Source organism: Saccostrea cucullata, unplaced genomic scaffold (genome assembly GCF_032062105.1).
Source record: "Saccostrea cucullata isolate Sc308-1 unplaced genomic scaffold, CSIRO_AGI_Scuc_v1 ctg4448, whole genome shotgun sequence".
NCBI lineage: Eukaryota > Metazoa > Mollusca > Bivalvia > Ostreida > Ostreidae > Saccostrea > Saccostrea cuccullata.
Genome location: NW_026931302.1, coordinates 29,914 through 46,095, shown reverse-complemented (window position 1 = coordinate 46,095; position 16,182 = coordinate 29,914). Strand labels below are relative to the sequence as shown.

General features: G+C 35.6%; 1 protein-coding gene across 2 annotated transcripts; it reads left to right on the top strand.

The window, feature by feature from the left end:
- Nucleotides 1–9,827, top strand: LOC134232117 (phospholipid-transporting ATPase ABCA3-like). 2 transcript variants are annotated; one of them, XM_062714072.1, is made up of 21 exons: nt 1–73; nt 216–576; nt 771–797; nt 991–1,221; nt 1,398–1,645; nt 1,800–2,037; nt 2,156–2,329; nt 2,443–2,624; nt 3,054–3,182; nt 3,271–3,400; nt 3,530–3,684; nt 4,016–4,171; nt 4,324–4,534; nt 4,991–5,240; nt 5,690–5,877; nt 5,989–6,993; nt 7,117–7,353; nt 7,556–8,061; nt 8,394–8,581; nt 8,905–9,075; nt 9,312–9,827. In XM_062714072.1, the coding sequence occupies exons 2-21, from the start codon at nt 273–275 to the stop codon at nt 9,742–9,744; spliced, it is 5,163 nt and encodes a 1,720-aa protein (XP_062570056.1). In that variant the 5' UTR covers nt 1–73; nt 216–272; the 3' UTR covers nt 9,745–9,827. The 2 variants fall into 2 exon arrangements, with proteins under 2 accessions (XP_062570056.1, XP_062570055.1); XM_062714071.1 differs by lacking the exon at nt 1–73 and having other exon boundaries at nt 100–576.
- The last annotated feature ends 6,355 nt before the right edge of the window (nt 9,828–16,182 follow it).

The following is a 16,182-nucleotide window of genomic DNA, read 5'->3' as shown; positions in this document are numbered from 1 at the left end:
TCATTGTACACACCTGATATTCATCTAGAAGGAAGCGTGATTGCAGTCTGCTTTTATAATCAATACTCTCATAGTATAAACTTATTTTCTTGATATTTATATGTAATACAAATGACATTTATCATTAATGACTTTTCACAACTCTTCTTTTAAAAGATCATTGTCGCGAAATTTAGTATTTGTATCACAATATTGTTACTTTTAAATTTTTACAGCTTTGAAAAACATACAGAATAATTTTAAGTGACGAAGGCAATTCTGGAGTGAACATTATGGCTAACCTGGGAAGGCAGTTTGTTTTATTATTATGGAAGAATTGGCTTCTACAGAAAAGGAAAGCGTGTGTAACTGTGTTCGAAATCGTTCTACCAATCGTGTTTGCCGTTATTCTGGTCTGTATTAGACTTATTGCTAAGAATGAGACTATAACAGATCCAACAATATGGCCGCCATTTCAACCTAATGATGTGTTTCTAACAGGAGTGAAAAATGTAATTTTGTACTCACCCAATACCACTGAAATCAGAAGCATAATGACCGATTTCCGCAATCATTTACCAAATGCGAGTAGTTTAGGTAAATTATGCATATTTTTTAAAACTAAAGTAATGAAATAGTCAAATGATCTTTTTTAATGTATAGATATTAAATAAAAATAAAAGCAACAGAATATTGAAATCTATGTTTAATTATAATTTTTCATATTTACAGTTATGTTATAGTTAGTAGTATCTTGTCAAGTTGGTGATGTTATTTTTACTTTTCTATAGATAACAGGACACAGCACCATTGGCATGGTCAGTAGAATAGTGTCTTTTCTATTTAAAAAAAATACGAGTATACACATGATAGTCTATCTAATAAACACAACAACCAGTTCTGATTTTTTTTTGTCATACATTTAAATTGATACTTTCTTCCTGTACATGTACCGTGTAACTAGTCTGTCATTATGTCACACGCCTTCAGACATTGCTTACTTTTCTCCAGTGTTCGGATTTGACAGTGAAGAGTCGCTCCTGGAATTCCACGAAAAAAATCATAACAAAGTCCGCGCAGGAATTTCTTTTATGGATGCAGCTTCCGGTTTAGCACGCAATGTCGAATACACTTTGCGCGTCGCCCGGAAAGAGGTGTCTGACAGATGGCTCACCAAGAATGTGTACCCTTTCTTTCAGCTCACTGGCCCAAGAAATAATGTATCAACGGGAGGCGATCCAGGTTAACATTTTTCCGATATTAATGCTACAACCCTTTTTGTCTCCTCTCAATCAGAAAGATACATCGAGTTTGACGGACTAAAATTAAAAAAAAAATCATATTACTGCATGTAAAGTAATGAAACATATTTCTTGTCAACAGCTTAATTATATGGATGATGTATCTTTTTTTTTTAGATTACCAAGGGACTGGTTTCTTGGCTTTTCAATATGCTGTAGACATGGCTATCGTCAAGCATTTCAATACATCTACTCTAGACAACTATGACTTCTTTATGAAGAAGATGCCGTACCCGCCCTACACTAAAGACAACCTGACCACCGTTATACAGATGTACCTGCCCTTCTTCCTCATTCTTGGCTTCATTCTCTCTTCTCTTCAAACAACCAAAGCAATTGTATATGAAAAGGAAAAGAAACTGAAAGTAGGCTTAAGAGCTGATCCATTTGTTTAATGAATCACCCCTTGCTTTTCTTCTCCAAAATCGATGACATTTTCCATTTCTTATTTTAAAATGTTTCCTTTATCAAAAATTGATGTGTACACCTTCCTACAGTAAATGACGTTTTATTGTACAGGAGTCTATGAAGTTGATGGGTCTCAACTCCTCCATTTACTGGGCGTCCTGGCTGTTTAAAAGTTCCATTTACCTCATCATTGCCTCTGCCTTCTACAGCATTTTGTTCTCTATTGAGGTATCTGACAAGGGCAAAGTGCTCGCCAAAACCGACCCCTCGCTGTTCTTTGTGTTCCTTCTCTGTTATTCTGTGTCCATCATCTGCTTCTGTTTCATGGTCAGCACATTTTTTAACAAAGGTAACGTATATCTTAATTCTTGGCCATCAATATTTTGGATTTTGGATGTTTAAAATACAGATAATGAAAGAATATTTATTTTTCCATAGAAAACGCTCTTTTTCTCTTTTTATTCCAGCGAATTCGGCCGCCTTCGCCAGTGGAATTGGTTATTTCTGTACTTATGTTCCATATTTCTTCCTCCAAAGTCGATACGAAACGATGTCAAAATCAGAAAAACTCGGAATTTGTATTCTTAATAATATGGGAATGGCTTTTGGAATAAACACTATTGGGATATATGAAGGAACAGGTAGATTGTTTTGAAATTCAGATAAGTATTCAAAAACAAACTACATGTAACTTTCTTTAATTTTGATTTCTTTATACATCTTCGAGTTTTATCAACAAATGTATTTTTTTCAGGATATGGTGCTCAGTGGAATAATTTCGCTGAGCCAGCAACAGTCGATGACAATTTTTCATTGCTTGACTCCATGCTTATGTTGTTGGGGTCTAGTGCTATTTACCTCATCATCACGTGGTATGTAGATGGCGTATTTCCGGGAGAATATGGTGTTCCGTTGCCATGGTATTTTCCTCTTTCGGTAGGAATGTTTCTCTACGTAAGAAAAATTGCCATGCAGTAAATGAAAATCTGCAATTAATTCAAAGAATTGCGAATCATTTTTTAAAAATATTTTTGCATTCTTTTTCCTGAAATGAAGATGTTTTACAAGTAAAAGTTGTATCTGAGCAAAATATTGGAACGGATATTATTTGAAAAAGCTCAAGATTTAATAATCTAAATTTTTTATCATTGGGTTATGAATATATATTTAAACACATGATAATCCATACATTAAAAAAAACTAGCATGCCGGTATCATATTTACTGTAAGCTTAGATATTTATGTGTGATACTAAAAAAGTGAGTTATAAGCAGAAAACCAAAAATGCCCAGCCATTTAATAAATTTTAAAGAAGGGGTGACTATTTTTCAATAATATATAATATCTGGGAGTTGCATTTTCTAGAAAAATTATTGGTGTGGCACAATACAAAGATCCTCAACATCGAGTGACACGGGAAAACTGGATCCAAAGTACTTCGAGAGAGACCCTAACGGTTTGTCTGTCGGAATCAGTGTCAACCACCTGAGAAAGGTACTTTTAAGGAACTTTTACAGGCTAAACATTCTACTTTGTTATTTCTTTCAATGTTTCGTTTACAAACTCACACCATACAACTTAGGAGTTTGGAAGCGGGAAGAAGAAGAAGGTAGCGGTAGCAGACACAACTCTCAATATTTTCAAAGGTCAAATCACAGCACTTCTAGGTCATAATGGCGCTGGAAAAACAACAACAATGTCTATGCTGACAGGTGAATAGAAAATAAATTTTATTCAAAAAATAACCATGAGCAGTTTGAAGAATTCTTCGAAAATCCTTAGTTTCATCTCTCGAAAGTATGTAGAAAGTGAAGAATTATAACAAATATTTCCTGTCCCAGGATTCCTTCCTCCTACTTCCGGTACGGCGACAGTGAACGGGTACGATATTTGTGAGGACATTCAGAGTGTGAGGAGGAGCCTAGGACTTTGTCCTCAGCATAACATTCTCTTTGATACACTCACTGTTGAGGAACATCTGAAATTCTTTGCACAGGTACATGCATACTAAACCCCATTCTTTTCGTATATAGTAAACGTGTAAATAAATTTGTTCTTAAAAATGCCTTTAGTAACAATTGAGGCAAAACATGGAATTGACGCTTTTAGAAATTTGATGAGAGGAAACGTTGGTGAACTACTTCTATTTAACATTATTCCCTCACAAGACTATTGAATACTTTGGCAATCATTATGAGAATATTACTGTTTCCACTTTAACACAGTTTCCATTTTTATTATGATTTTTAATTTTAAAAATAAGATACACTGGAATTTAAGAGAGTCTTAAACAAAAATAAACTTCATTGTGGATAATTAAATATCAGTTAAAAGGTTGTCCGAAGGAAAATGTGAACAAAGAGGTGGACGACATGATAAAAGTGCTGGGATTAGAAGCCAAGAGGAAGAATTTCTCCATGACTCTATCTGGGGGACAGAAAAGAAAATTGTCCGTTGGAATAGCAATTATTGGAGGTTCAGAGGTAAAAACTCGCCTAAATATTTTGTAAATTTACAATACCGGTATTTTATTTAGTAATAACACCTTGTATATACTGTTTGCAAAAACGTATATGATGTATTTTATAATAAACATACCTAAGCAATCATCATATGTGTGAATCTAAAAAATCAGGTCATTATCCTGGACGAACCTACTTCCGGTATGGATCCGGCGGCTCGACGTCAAACGTGGGAAATTTTGCAGAAATTCAGAGAAGGGAAAACTATGATTCTTTCCACTCATTTTATGGACGAGGCAGATCTCCTTGGTGATCGTATAGCAATCATGGCGGAAGGAGTAGTCAAATGTTGTGGAACGTCTTTGTTTCTGAAAAAGTTGTATGGTAAATTGATATATAAATAGCATTATACTTCAAAATAAATTAATTTTCTTTTTTAATAGTACCATTTTGCTCATGCACAATGTCATGTAACTTAGAGCATAAAATATGATTAAAACCAATTTTGGTGTGCAAGAATTTTAAAGTACTTGTCTATTAATTAATTTGATGAAATATATGGAGATAACGAAGAGTATTCAAGCTCAATAGTCCATTTAACAATACAAAATAGGAGCAGAGCAAACACGGACCTCCAAAACATCAAAGGTGGGATCAAACTCATCCTACAAATAGCCATATGAACAGACTGCACATATAAGCATATTTTTTAAAATTAATCTAGCATAATTATATAACAGAATTGTCCTATTCTTATAATAATAAGTTTTTTATATTAACACAGATGTTAAAGACAATTACATTAATTTTACATTTGCTATCCCCTTGATGATTCTATAGGAGCCGGATACCATCTTGTAATGGTGAAGGACAAAGGATGTGACGTCACAGCTGTGACAAACGTTATCAAGCAGCACATCCCAGCAGCTGAACTGGAAAGTGAAATCAGTGCCGAGTTGTCTTATCTTCTTCCATTTGACCAATCTTCAAAATTTGAACAACTGTTTAATGAAATAGAGAAAAGAAAATCAGAACTGAAGTTAACGAGTTTTGGAACGTCTGCCACAACAATGGAGGAGGTCTTTCTCAAGTAAGTGGGCGTTTTTCACAACTGTTAAAACTATTTCATTCTTTGAATAGTAATATAGAATCGTGAATGATTTTGTTATGTGTTCTATACCAAATACAGATTCTTGAAAGTTTTTTTTTTAAATTATATTAACAATTAGATTCGTTAAATACGTTTTTTCCGATCGCCTCAAACACTACATATATGTTTTATTGTCAAAGAGGTTTTTGAAGAGGCAGGGGGATAGGGGATGGAACTTAATGAATGTTTGTAACAAATAGGCAAAGTTAGTGTGTTGGCGAATCATGACTCGAGATACATCAATCTATATTTTTCCAAGAAAAATATTGAATAAGGAAAACAATTTCTAAGGATACCTGCGACTACATCTATGGTCCGAAGCAGTCAGCCCACGATATAATAAAAGTTGGCATTGACATTCTTTGTATTCAATTTTTGAATTTTCATAGAGTTGGAGAAAGCAGCCAGAGGTCTGAGGAAGAGGTGTACACTCCTTCTAAGGCTTCAATGGCCTATGAGAACGGCGGGTACGGAAGTACTAACGACATCCCCAATGGGGTCGCTAACGGCTCGGTAGACAAAACAAAGAATGGATTGGTTCAAAATTTGAAAGTTGCAAATGAAGAAACTTACATAGGTAGATCATAAGTTCTTGTACAATAAGAAAATAACCCCCAAAAAACATAATTTATAAAAAAGAGAAGGAGCTCAATGGAATTTTATAACAATGTTTGATTTCTAATTTAAGGATTCAATACTGGTCTGAAGAAAAACAGCGGATCGGTTCTAGCTTTGCAGCAATTTTACAGCATGTTCGTGAAGAAAGTTATCCATACCTGGAGGAACAGGACCGTCACTTTCGTCCAGCTTCTGGTTCCGGTGGTGTTTACCCTGCTAGCTCTCACCGTGGAGAAGACCCTCCCCAAACAAGAGGACGAATCCTCCTTATTATTGAATCTGAAACCCTTCCCAGACAATGTAGCAATGTATACCTCCAAATCTGCTTCAGCCCAGAGTAAGTCTATGGCGGATGATTATGCAGAATCTATCATGTCTGAAGGATACAAAGTTTTGAAATATGACCAGAATGATTTCGATAATTTTATCATTGATGAATCCCAGCGAGTCGGTCAAGCATTTTTTAAACGAAATTACATTATCGGGAGTGTGTTTGACATAGAGAGTTCGCTCGCAGGTAACATCACATCTTATTTCAATGGAGATCCATTGCATTCAAGTGCAATAAGTCTGCAATATACGATGGATTCTTTGCTCAAACATTTCACCAGTAAAAATCATTCCATTCAGACCACAAATTTTCCTTTCCCTAGACCATTGGATGAAACAAGTCAAGGCATTGGATACGCTACGAGAGGGACTGGTTTCATCATCGCCTTTTGTATGCTCTTTGGTTTAGCTTTCCTCTCCACCAGTTTCATTATTTTTCTGATAAAGGAGAAGATAACCGGAGCCAAGCACCTTCAGAAGGTGAGCGGCGTGAGTTCCTCCGCCTATTGGATGTCAAATCTTGTGTGGGATTTACTGAACTATCAGATTCCTATCCTCCTCATCATGGTGTGCTTTGCTGCTTTCCAAACACAGGCTTACACGGGAGATAACCGCCTGGGGCTAGTTTACGCCATGTTCTTCCTGTATGGCTGGGCATGCATGCCATTTGTATATATATTTTACTATCTGTTTAAAACGCCAGCTTCTGGAATGGTGGCAGGAAGTTTATTAAATATTCTTACAGGTTTGTACTGTTTTAAATTATCAATATGGTATATAAGTTGAATCAGTGCCAATTAAATATATTTAATTTAAAATGCAACACCTGGTAAATTATTTTTTTTTTCATATTTCAAATTAAACATAGGACTTGCTACAATAATGGCAGTTTTCACTCTCCGGCTCCCAGCCCTGGGCATTTCAGAAGACATAGGCGACATTTTTGATTGGTTGTTTACAATATTCCTCCCAAACTACTGCTTAGGTCAAACACTGATGAATATATATGTTAATTACGAATACATAGACACATGCACGAAGTTGAACTACGAGTTTGTCTGCTCTCTTCCTAAAGATCTAATTCCAATAAAATCCTGCTGCAGAGGTGAGCATCATTTGGGGTAGAGAAGATTTCTAATAGTTCATTGATATATTCGGATTAACACATTTTGGACTTTTTTCTACCATGAGTCAATAGTAATAAGTTTAATTTTTCCAACCATTATTTTTATACTAAAAGTATTTGTAACTTAGAATTTCTGAAGAACCTTGTATAAACTGATATTTTACGTTTGTCGTTTTTGTAGATATATGCACAGAAAACTGTTTAATCTTTGACAAGAATTACCTAGCTTGGGAGACTCCAGGTGTGGGGAAATACTTCGTTTTCATGGCAGCACAAGGACTTTTCTACATGATCCTTGTGTTCTTAGTGGAGTTTGGTGTTATTAGTCGCATCCGTTATATGATTTGTAATCGTGACCCAATTGCCGTTTCGTCAGAGGTTGGTAATAGTGATGCCATCCCAGACGACGACGATGTAGAAGAAGAAAAGCGCCGCATAAACAAAACCTCTATCGATAGCCTTTTGAAGACGGAATCCCTGCTTCTACGGAATCTCAGCAAGTCTTATGGTTCGTATACAGCTGTCAAGGGCGTGTGTGTAGGCGTACCACAACAAGAGTGCTTCGGACTGTTGGGACAAAACGGGGCGGGGAAAACTTCAACATTCAAGATGTTGACTGGAGACGAAATTGTGACAGGTGGAAACGCCTACTTAAATGGTTATGACGTCAAAACAGAACTTGAAATGGTTTGTTCTTGTACATTTTTAAGGATTGTACTCCATATATATAAACGATGTTTCATACCTAAACAAAATTTTTAAATGCCATTTGATCCCAAAGCCATAAACATTGTATTTTGATACGGTACATGCTTTCTAGGATAAAAACCTGCAGCTCTATGCAAACAAAATAAGTACTTAATATATTAAATTATATTTAACAGATACTAGTATGTCATTTGGTAAGGTCTTACATTTGAAGAGGAAAAAATGATAGAAAAGGGCATTTTAGGAGCAATAAAAACAGTTATAAAAGTGTTTACTTAGAAGTGTCTTATCCCTTATCATTGTGTACTTAGGTCCAGCAAAACCTTGGGTACTGTCCCCAGTTTGACGCGTTGATCGATCAGATGACGGGAAGAGAGACGTTGACAATGTATGCCAGATTGAGGGGAATCGAGGAATCCCAGATCAAAGGCGTGGTCAACGACTTATTAGAGACAATGATGCTTAGAAAATACGCAGACAGGCAATGTGGGACGTACAGGTTAGGATATGATTAACTAGACTAGTGTGTTGCGCGTTTTTGAAGCAGACATGCATTGTACTATGATATGTGTATTAAATAAATCATGTAAGTAAGCGCTTGTAGTAATTTAAATTCAAGAAATGCATCAAAAATTTATTTATTTGAATTTGTATCATTTTTTACATTTTGGAAATAAAAGTTTGTTTTGACATTCTTCTAAAGATAGTCCAGATATTTTACGTTGACGTTAACTTTATCCTCTTAGAGAATGCTATTTGCTTAAAATTCCAAGATCATGTTTGCAAATTATTAAAAACCGAACATTTGGATTCTTTTATCAGTGGTGGAAACAAACGGAAGTTGAGCACAGCTATCGCCCTGATTGGGGATCCTCCGTTCATTCTCCTGGACGAACCGACAACTGGGATGGATCCTGCTGCCAGAAGACAACTCTGGAATGTTCTCTCCCAGGTCCGCGCTAGTGGGCGGACCCTTATCCTCACTTCTCACAGGTATGAAAATTATATATTTATTTCACAATTGCACTTCAAAATTTTTCAAACTATCTGAATAATGAAAATGTTTTAGTGTTAACTTTTGAGAATTTTCTTTACTTGCTTAAAATTCTGTATTTAAATCTAGAATAAATTTGCCATTTAAATTTAACCTGAGAAAGATATCCTCTAAATAAGTTTAATTTTCAGTTTTTTTTTTAAATCTTTCCATTTAATAATAATTTGTCCTACAGCATGGAAGAATGTGATGCATTATGTACAAAGATAGTGATCATGGTCAATGGAAGGTTTGTTTGCCTTGGTAGTCCACAACATCTTAAGAACAAATTCGGACATGGATACACACTCATTGCAAGGCTCGCCCAACAGAAAGATGGCACAACAGCTCCATCAGAACCCCTTAAAAACTTCGTAAAAACTACATTTCCGGACAGCACAATCTTTGATGATCATCAGGGTTATGTGCATTTTCAAATTCCGGACAACAATATAGCTTTGGGTCGGGTTTTTGGGGAGATGGAGCGGGCTAAATCTCAGTTTAACATAGAGGACTACTCTGTTCATCAGACGACGTTAGAACAAGTTTTCCTCAGCTTCACTAGACACCAGGAAGCAGCTGCCGTTCAGGAGGAGAAGAAGTGCTGCTCTTGTTTATGTTGTGTTTAAAAACATCTACAGCTGTGTTTTGTTTTTAATAATGATGTAATGTTAATGACAATCAATATACCCGCATACGGCTGTTAGAAAATTGCGGTAAGAAAAACATCATTTCATTGGCTCTCATAAAAATCAAATGTGACTCTTAGGCCTGGAGCTGAAAATTTAGTTTGTTTATTGAATAATTGTTTTTATTGAAAATGTTCAATATATAGATGAGATTTTTATACTGTCCATACATATATTGCTACAGTATATTTTATACTTACGATGATTCTGATTAGGCTTGTTATATAAAACAAACCTTTTCATATATCATTAAGATAAAAGGTAAGGCCATGTTTATATAAGTACAATGAATAAGTTTAATATTTTTTTTACTTACCATTGAAGTTTCAAAAGAATACCGTATAAAATGATAGAGAGCTGTACTTATTCTTAGGGATGATTTCAAAGAATAAATTATTACTATTAAGATTTTTTGCATCAAATAACGGGGGGGGGGATCATCTGTCTTAAAATGTAAAATGTATTTTAAAATTATTTTTGTTTTAGTTACCTTTCTATTTTACATATTGTTCGTTTTACAATATTATTATTTATTTTTTTTTTGTCTTTCAATGGAAACGAAATGAACAAAAATAAAGAGTTTGCCTTGACTTATATCAATGTATATAAATTGCTTTCAGATTCCATAATACGTTGAGTATGTATGGAACGTCCTTGATGAACGAAATAAACTTTCAAGTTCACAAATCATTTAGAAGTTTAATGGAGAACCTTACTCATATATAAAATTCTGTGAAAACATCTTTAACGGTAATAATAATCTCCTTGAATTAATCATAAAACTTTACAATACAAAAGTCTATTTCTTTTCCTGTACAAAACACGACATTACATGTACAGAAATATAATTATGGAAGTAAAATCCACCTGTGACGTCAGTCCTTTCTTCGAGCGAACCATTATATATATTTCAGGAATGGAGTGTTGCAAATTACATTGAAAACGTAAAATCCACATGTGACGTCACTTTTTTGTTTAAGCACTCCATAATTTTTCAGGAATGGAGAGTTGCAACTTACACTGAAAACGGAATTTGTTATCTTCGTATAAACCCTCCCATGCCTCCACCGAGGAAAGTACTTAGAAAAATTTATCAAGTTCATTTCCAAACAAAGAAAATTGTTTTGCCTATGATGAGAATCGAACGCGATACCATATTCTTTGGAGTTGGGTACTCATTTCACTGATCTATCGAAGTTGTTGTAACACACTGGATAAGAATAAGTTTGTACACTTTTCTCGCCTTACTTTCTATACTATATGTATCATAAAAAATGTTCTTTATTATATATTAACAAACATTAAAATACAAGCATTCAGAAAGGTGGATTTTACGCGGGTTAATATACTAGCACTAGTACTAGCTCTCCATTCCTTAAAAGTAATGGGACTCGGCCCCTTCGCTCACATTGCGTTTAAGGAATAGAGCGCTACCTGTATATTTACCCTTAAATAACGAACAGTATTCAAGCACAAAAGTCCATAACATACAAAAAGAAGAGCGGAGCAAACACGGACCTCCAAAGCATAAGAGAAGGGATCAGGTGCCATGGAGGAGTGAGCATCCCCTGCGGACCTGTCACACCCGCCGTGTGCTCCTCGTTATGATCGAGAATAATAGGAAAAATCCGTCTTCAATTTAGAGTGTTAATAATGGCCTATTGTAACAATTAGTATGAAAAACGTCAGTCATCATTTGACTCAATAATAAAATTGTATTTGCTGACAAGGTCATTGTATCGACCATAGGAATAACGAAATGATGACTTTAAGGTTTCGTCAAAGGTCAACATGTCCGAAGATTTATTTTTACAATAGCCCCAAAACTATGTAAGGTATAAAGTTAAAACTTTTACAGTTTATAAATTATTTATTGATTAACAGATAGAAAGTATCACTTGATAAAAAAAATGCTTGGAATAATATTAATTGAGAAAAATTCTACTTAAAAATGCATATATTTTCCAAAAAATACACCTAATTAATTCCATGCTTTTAGTGAAAACCATCATTGCAGAAACAAAATATGTTTATCAATGAAGGACAAGTTGGGCTTGGATAGCCTCTGGAAAGTTGTTTTCCCTGTTTATTTTGTTCAAATGTTAAAACTTGAAAGTGAAAGTACACTGCAAATGGCGGATTCTATAGGGGCCTTGTCTTTATACATGTCATGCTTTCAATAACAGCCTTTCAGAGACCATTCACGTCCAACTTGCCCTTCAATGATAAACATATATTATTTCTACAATGTTGGTTTTCACAAAAAGGACAGAATTAAGCAGGTGCAATTTTTTTAAAATATGCACATTTTCTGATACAATTTTTCTCAAAAGGTATCTTTTTAAAAATATTTGTTATCAAGTAATACTTTCTATCTATTAATTAGTGATATATTTACAAAATGTAAACGTTTTGACTTCATACCACACATAGTTTTGGAGCAATTGTAAAAATAATTTTTTAGACATGTTGACCTTTGACGAAACCTTAACCGAAATGGCTGATATTCTTGTTTCATCAACTTGTTAGTCAATAATTTACCTCGTTTTAGAAATTGTTCATACGTAGAGCATGCTCTTGCGCATTGAATCAACGGAGAGATATAAATCCTGTATGCAGGTGAGGAAGGTATATTGCCGCATAAATAAAGGTAAAACAATAGCTGAGAAAGAAAAGAATAAAACGATTATTTCACTTAAATAATTTTTATCATAAAACATACTCTTCGCGTGTCTCTGTCTTTCAAATAGCATCAACTCTTGCATTGCTTAATTTCGGGTTATTTCCTTGTCGCCGATATTGAACAGATTTATTACCTCTGACATATCAGTGACATTGCAGCCTAACAATTTTTATGTTAGACTGACAGGCCGGCCAACAATGAAATTGTTAGAATGATGTAATAAACATTTCTTTTGTTGGACTTTTTATGAATGATAAATATACAGAAAAATATTTATAAGGGTATAACAAGAAGGATTATTACACTGTATAATGTGATTATGTGAGCAGCACTTCCAGCACCAAAAGCTCATTCTCGATACATTTGTAACGATCCCTCCCCCATTTTTCTTGAATCTCATTTTTTTTATCTTGGTATTTTTCTAAAGCACTTTCATGCATACTTTCAATTCATTCATCAATTCTTGTATGGAATGTTGAAATGTCCAGCGAGAGTAATGTCTTAATTGTTGGTTGACAACTGCTTAAATGCAGCGATGATCTATGTCATTTTTCTTGTGTTTCGATGTGTTGAATGTCACTCATCGTCTTGCTATTTAATTACACGCTTTTTGTTGGCTTAATTGTACATACGTAATTGTAAAGTTGCGCTGTAATTTAGGATTATCTTAAAGTTACCTTATTTCTTGTGTGACGATGTTTTATGGTCTTCGAGTACACACGTTTCACCGAAACTTCTGCCGCCGCCATACTTTGTTTACTTGTGTATTTTCCCGTGATGCTTCACGGTGATCTATTTTTATTGGAGTTATTTCGGCGAAAGATTTGATTGTAAATTCTTTTAAATTAAATGTTAAACAGTGTTAAATGAGCTTTTAAAAGTGTAACTTTATGTTTTATGAATTTATTTAATTTATTTACGTATTGTAATAATTTCACATGCGATGTACGAGAGTGAGATTTCATTACGGGACGATGATTACATTTGATTGGCTGATTATTATTTACGGGATGGAATTATTAGTTATGATTGGTTATGAATTATTGCGGGTTTTGTTAATTCTATAAATACTCGGATGCTGAATATCGTTTGCTCTCTCGTTTTCTTTGTGACCTAGAGAAAGGTTGCCAGTTTTGTCCAGAGTAATTTAAGGTGTGTACTATTTCAGTATCTAAGTGACTGAAGTACATAATATGTAAAGTTAGGATAGGCTAAATTCATATTACTAGTAATTGTACTAGTTTTATTTATAATTACTAGTTGTGAACTAGTTATTTTTATCTTCTTTAGCCCAGTTTAGGAGTTAGGAAATATTTCTGCTGCGTGCTAGTAATTGAACTAGTAGCGGGAATATTTATTTGTAAATTAATTATAAGTCATTTTATAGAGAGCCTTTTTGTTTTATTTTGGTCGGGGGAATTCATACTTAAATTATAAATTACTGGAAATAGTGCCAGTTGCCCAGTTATATCAGTAGTTGTACTGATTTTGTCTTTTGTCCCGAGGGTTGAGACTTGTGTGAATTTCAAACATTGTTATTTGTTTTCGCTGTTCATGTATTGCTGAATAAAATTATAAAACTCTACATCGAAGTTTTTGTTCTCAGCACAAGACAGGCGTTCCGAAGCGTTAGAATTTTGGCATCCACGGCGGGATCCGTTTAAGTTTACGGGTCCTGTGATCGAATGATCCGTTTAAGTTTACGGGTCCTGTGATCGAATGATCCGTTTAAGTTTACGGGTCCTGTGATCGAATCATAACAACGCTTTGTCTGTGTTTGAGAAACAAAAATTTTATTGAGCAAACATCAAATAAAAATAAATCACAATGGCAGGTCGTAAAAGTCGACAGAGGCGTCGTGGTCTTCAAGAATCTAGATCTACCTCACGGGTTTCGTGCTCCTCCGTAGAAACTGTAAGAGAAAATGAAAGCGAATGTGAATTTCCGTGTGAAGGAACCGACATGCACAGAACTAAGCCAGTTGTTCATTCAAATAAAGAAGCCTCTCAGTTAGCAAATTTACATGACTCAGATACAAGTTTAATGCTTGTGAGTTCTCAGGCAGACGTTGTGAGAGACGGAGAATCTACACTTTTTATTGGAAACTCAGATACAGTTTCTGTAACTGTGAGTTCTACTACAGAGCAGCCGCAGACAGCACACAGTGTAGTTACGCCTAAAATGAGCCATCTTCACAACTGTGGTCCCACAACTCAGATGCCTTTTGTACCTGTTTGCTCACATTTTGCTGAGAATTTATGTACAGGTTTTCCTAGAGAGCCGACAGCTGTCCCTAGTATGTATATACCTGCAGTCCCCAGTACAGGTACTCACATGAGCCCCTCCATTACACAGACAGCAAGTCCAGTATCTGGGTTACCTGTGAACTCTCATGCACTCAGCACTTCTTTGAGTTCATGTACAGGTTCAAATTATCACACTACCTTACCTGTAAACTCTCATGCAGTTCCTTGTACTGCGAGTTTTCAAGGTCCTGTTTATGGTCATCAAAACCAGAGCACCCATATGTTTACCACATTCCCCACAATTACAACATCAGCTCACCGCGTTTGCATGAGAACTCATTTACCTCTAAGTTTGTGTACAGGTTCTGTGCCTGTAAGTTCTTGTACAGGTAATGTACCTGTAAGCTTATGTACATGTACAGGTTCTGTGCCTGTTGGTCTAGGTACAGGTTCTGTACCTGTGATGCAGAATCGGACCCTCTCTGCTCCCATGAGAAGTGCAAGAGACTTATCCAGTACGAGTAACGAGCAAACTGCACTTATCCAGCTCACGGAGATGGTAGAGCATTTACAAGAAAAAATTAAACAGCTCTCTGAACAAGACCACCAAAGGACCAACCCTGACAACAGACAATCAGATACATGTAGTGCATCTCATGAGTGTTTGAGTAGCGACAGAGAAACATCGCAAGAGTCTGACTTTGTGTACCGGAAAAAGGCCAAGCATCACAATGTAAAGATTCCTCCATACACAGGGAAAGAAGACTGGTCTGTCTGGTTTTGTCGTTTTGAGGAAGTTGCATACAGATACCACTGGACAACAGATGACAAACTGGACCAATTACTGCCCAGACTACATGAAGATGCAGCTGACTTTGTGTATGGCCAATTATCGAAAGAGTCGAGAAGCAGTTATAAGAGACTTACGAAGGAACTGACCAATCGTTTCCGTGCAATCGAAACCAGTCGAACATATTTGGCAAAATTTAATAATAGTGTTCAGAAGCCTGCTGAGCGAGTCGAGGACTTTGCGGCTGATCTAAAGCGCCTGTATGTCAAAGCCCACCCGGAGCGAGACTCAAAGACTAGAGAGGAAGACTTACTCAGGAAATTTTTAGATGGTCTGGCTGATAGAGAAGCCCAGTTTCATGTGGAGTATGTCAAGGACCCCTCAGATATACATGAAGCTGTCCGACAGGTTATAAATTATGAAGAAGCAGGTCGGCCTTCAACTAAGAAACATGTCAGAGAGGTGAAGTCGCTGTACAGTGATTCTGAATCAGAAGCCACGCCTAAGACAGTCACTAAGGCCAAGTCGCTGAAAAAGAAAAGCATCAGAAATATAAAGTACAGCCAAGGAAACAAACAAGGGTCGGGTAGCACTATCGAAGCCTTGCAGAAACAAATTGATGAGATGGCAAAAGTTCTCAACAACCTGACTAATCAGAG

Excerpts from the sequence above, each read along its gene's own strand:
- LOC134232117 (XM_062714072.1), top strand. The coding sequence starts at position 273 with ATGGCTAACCTGGGAAGGCAGTTTGTTTTATTATTATGGAAGAATTGG. Across the intron at positions 2,330-2,442 it reads TGGGATATATGAAGGAACAG|GATATGGTGCTCAGTGGAAT; the intron begins GTAGATTGTTTT and ends TATTTTTTTCAG. Across the intron at positions 6,994-7,116 it reads TTTATTAAATATTCTTACAG|GACTTGCTACAATAATGGCA; the intron begins GTTTGTACTGTT and ends AATTAAACATAG.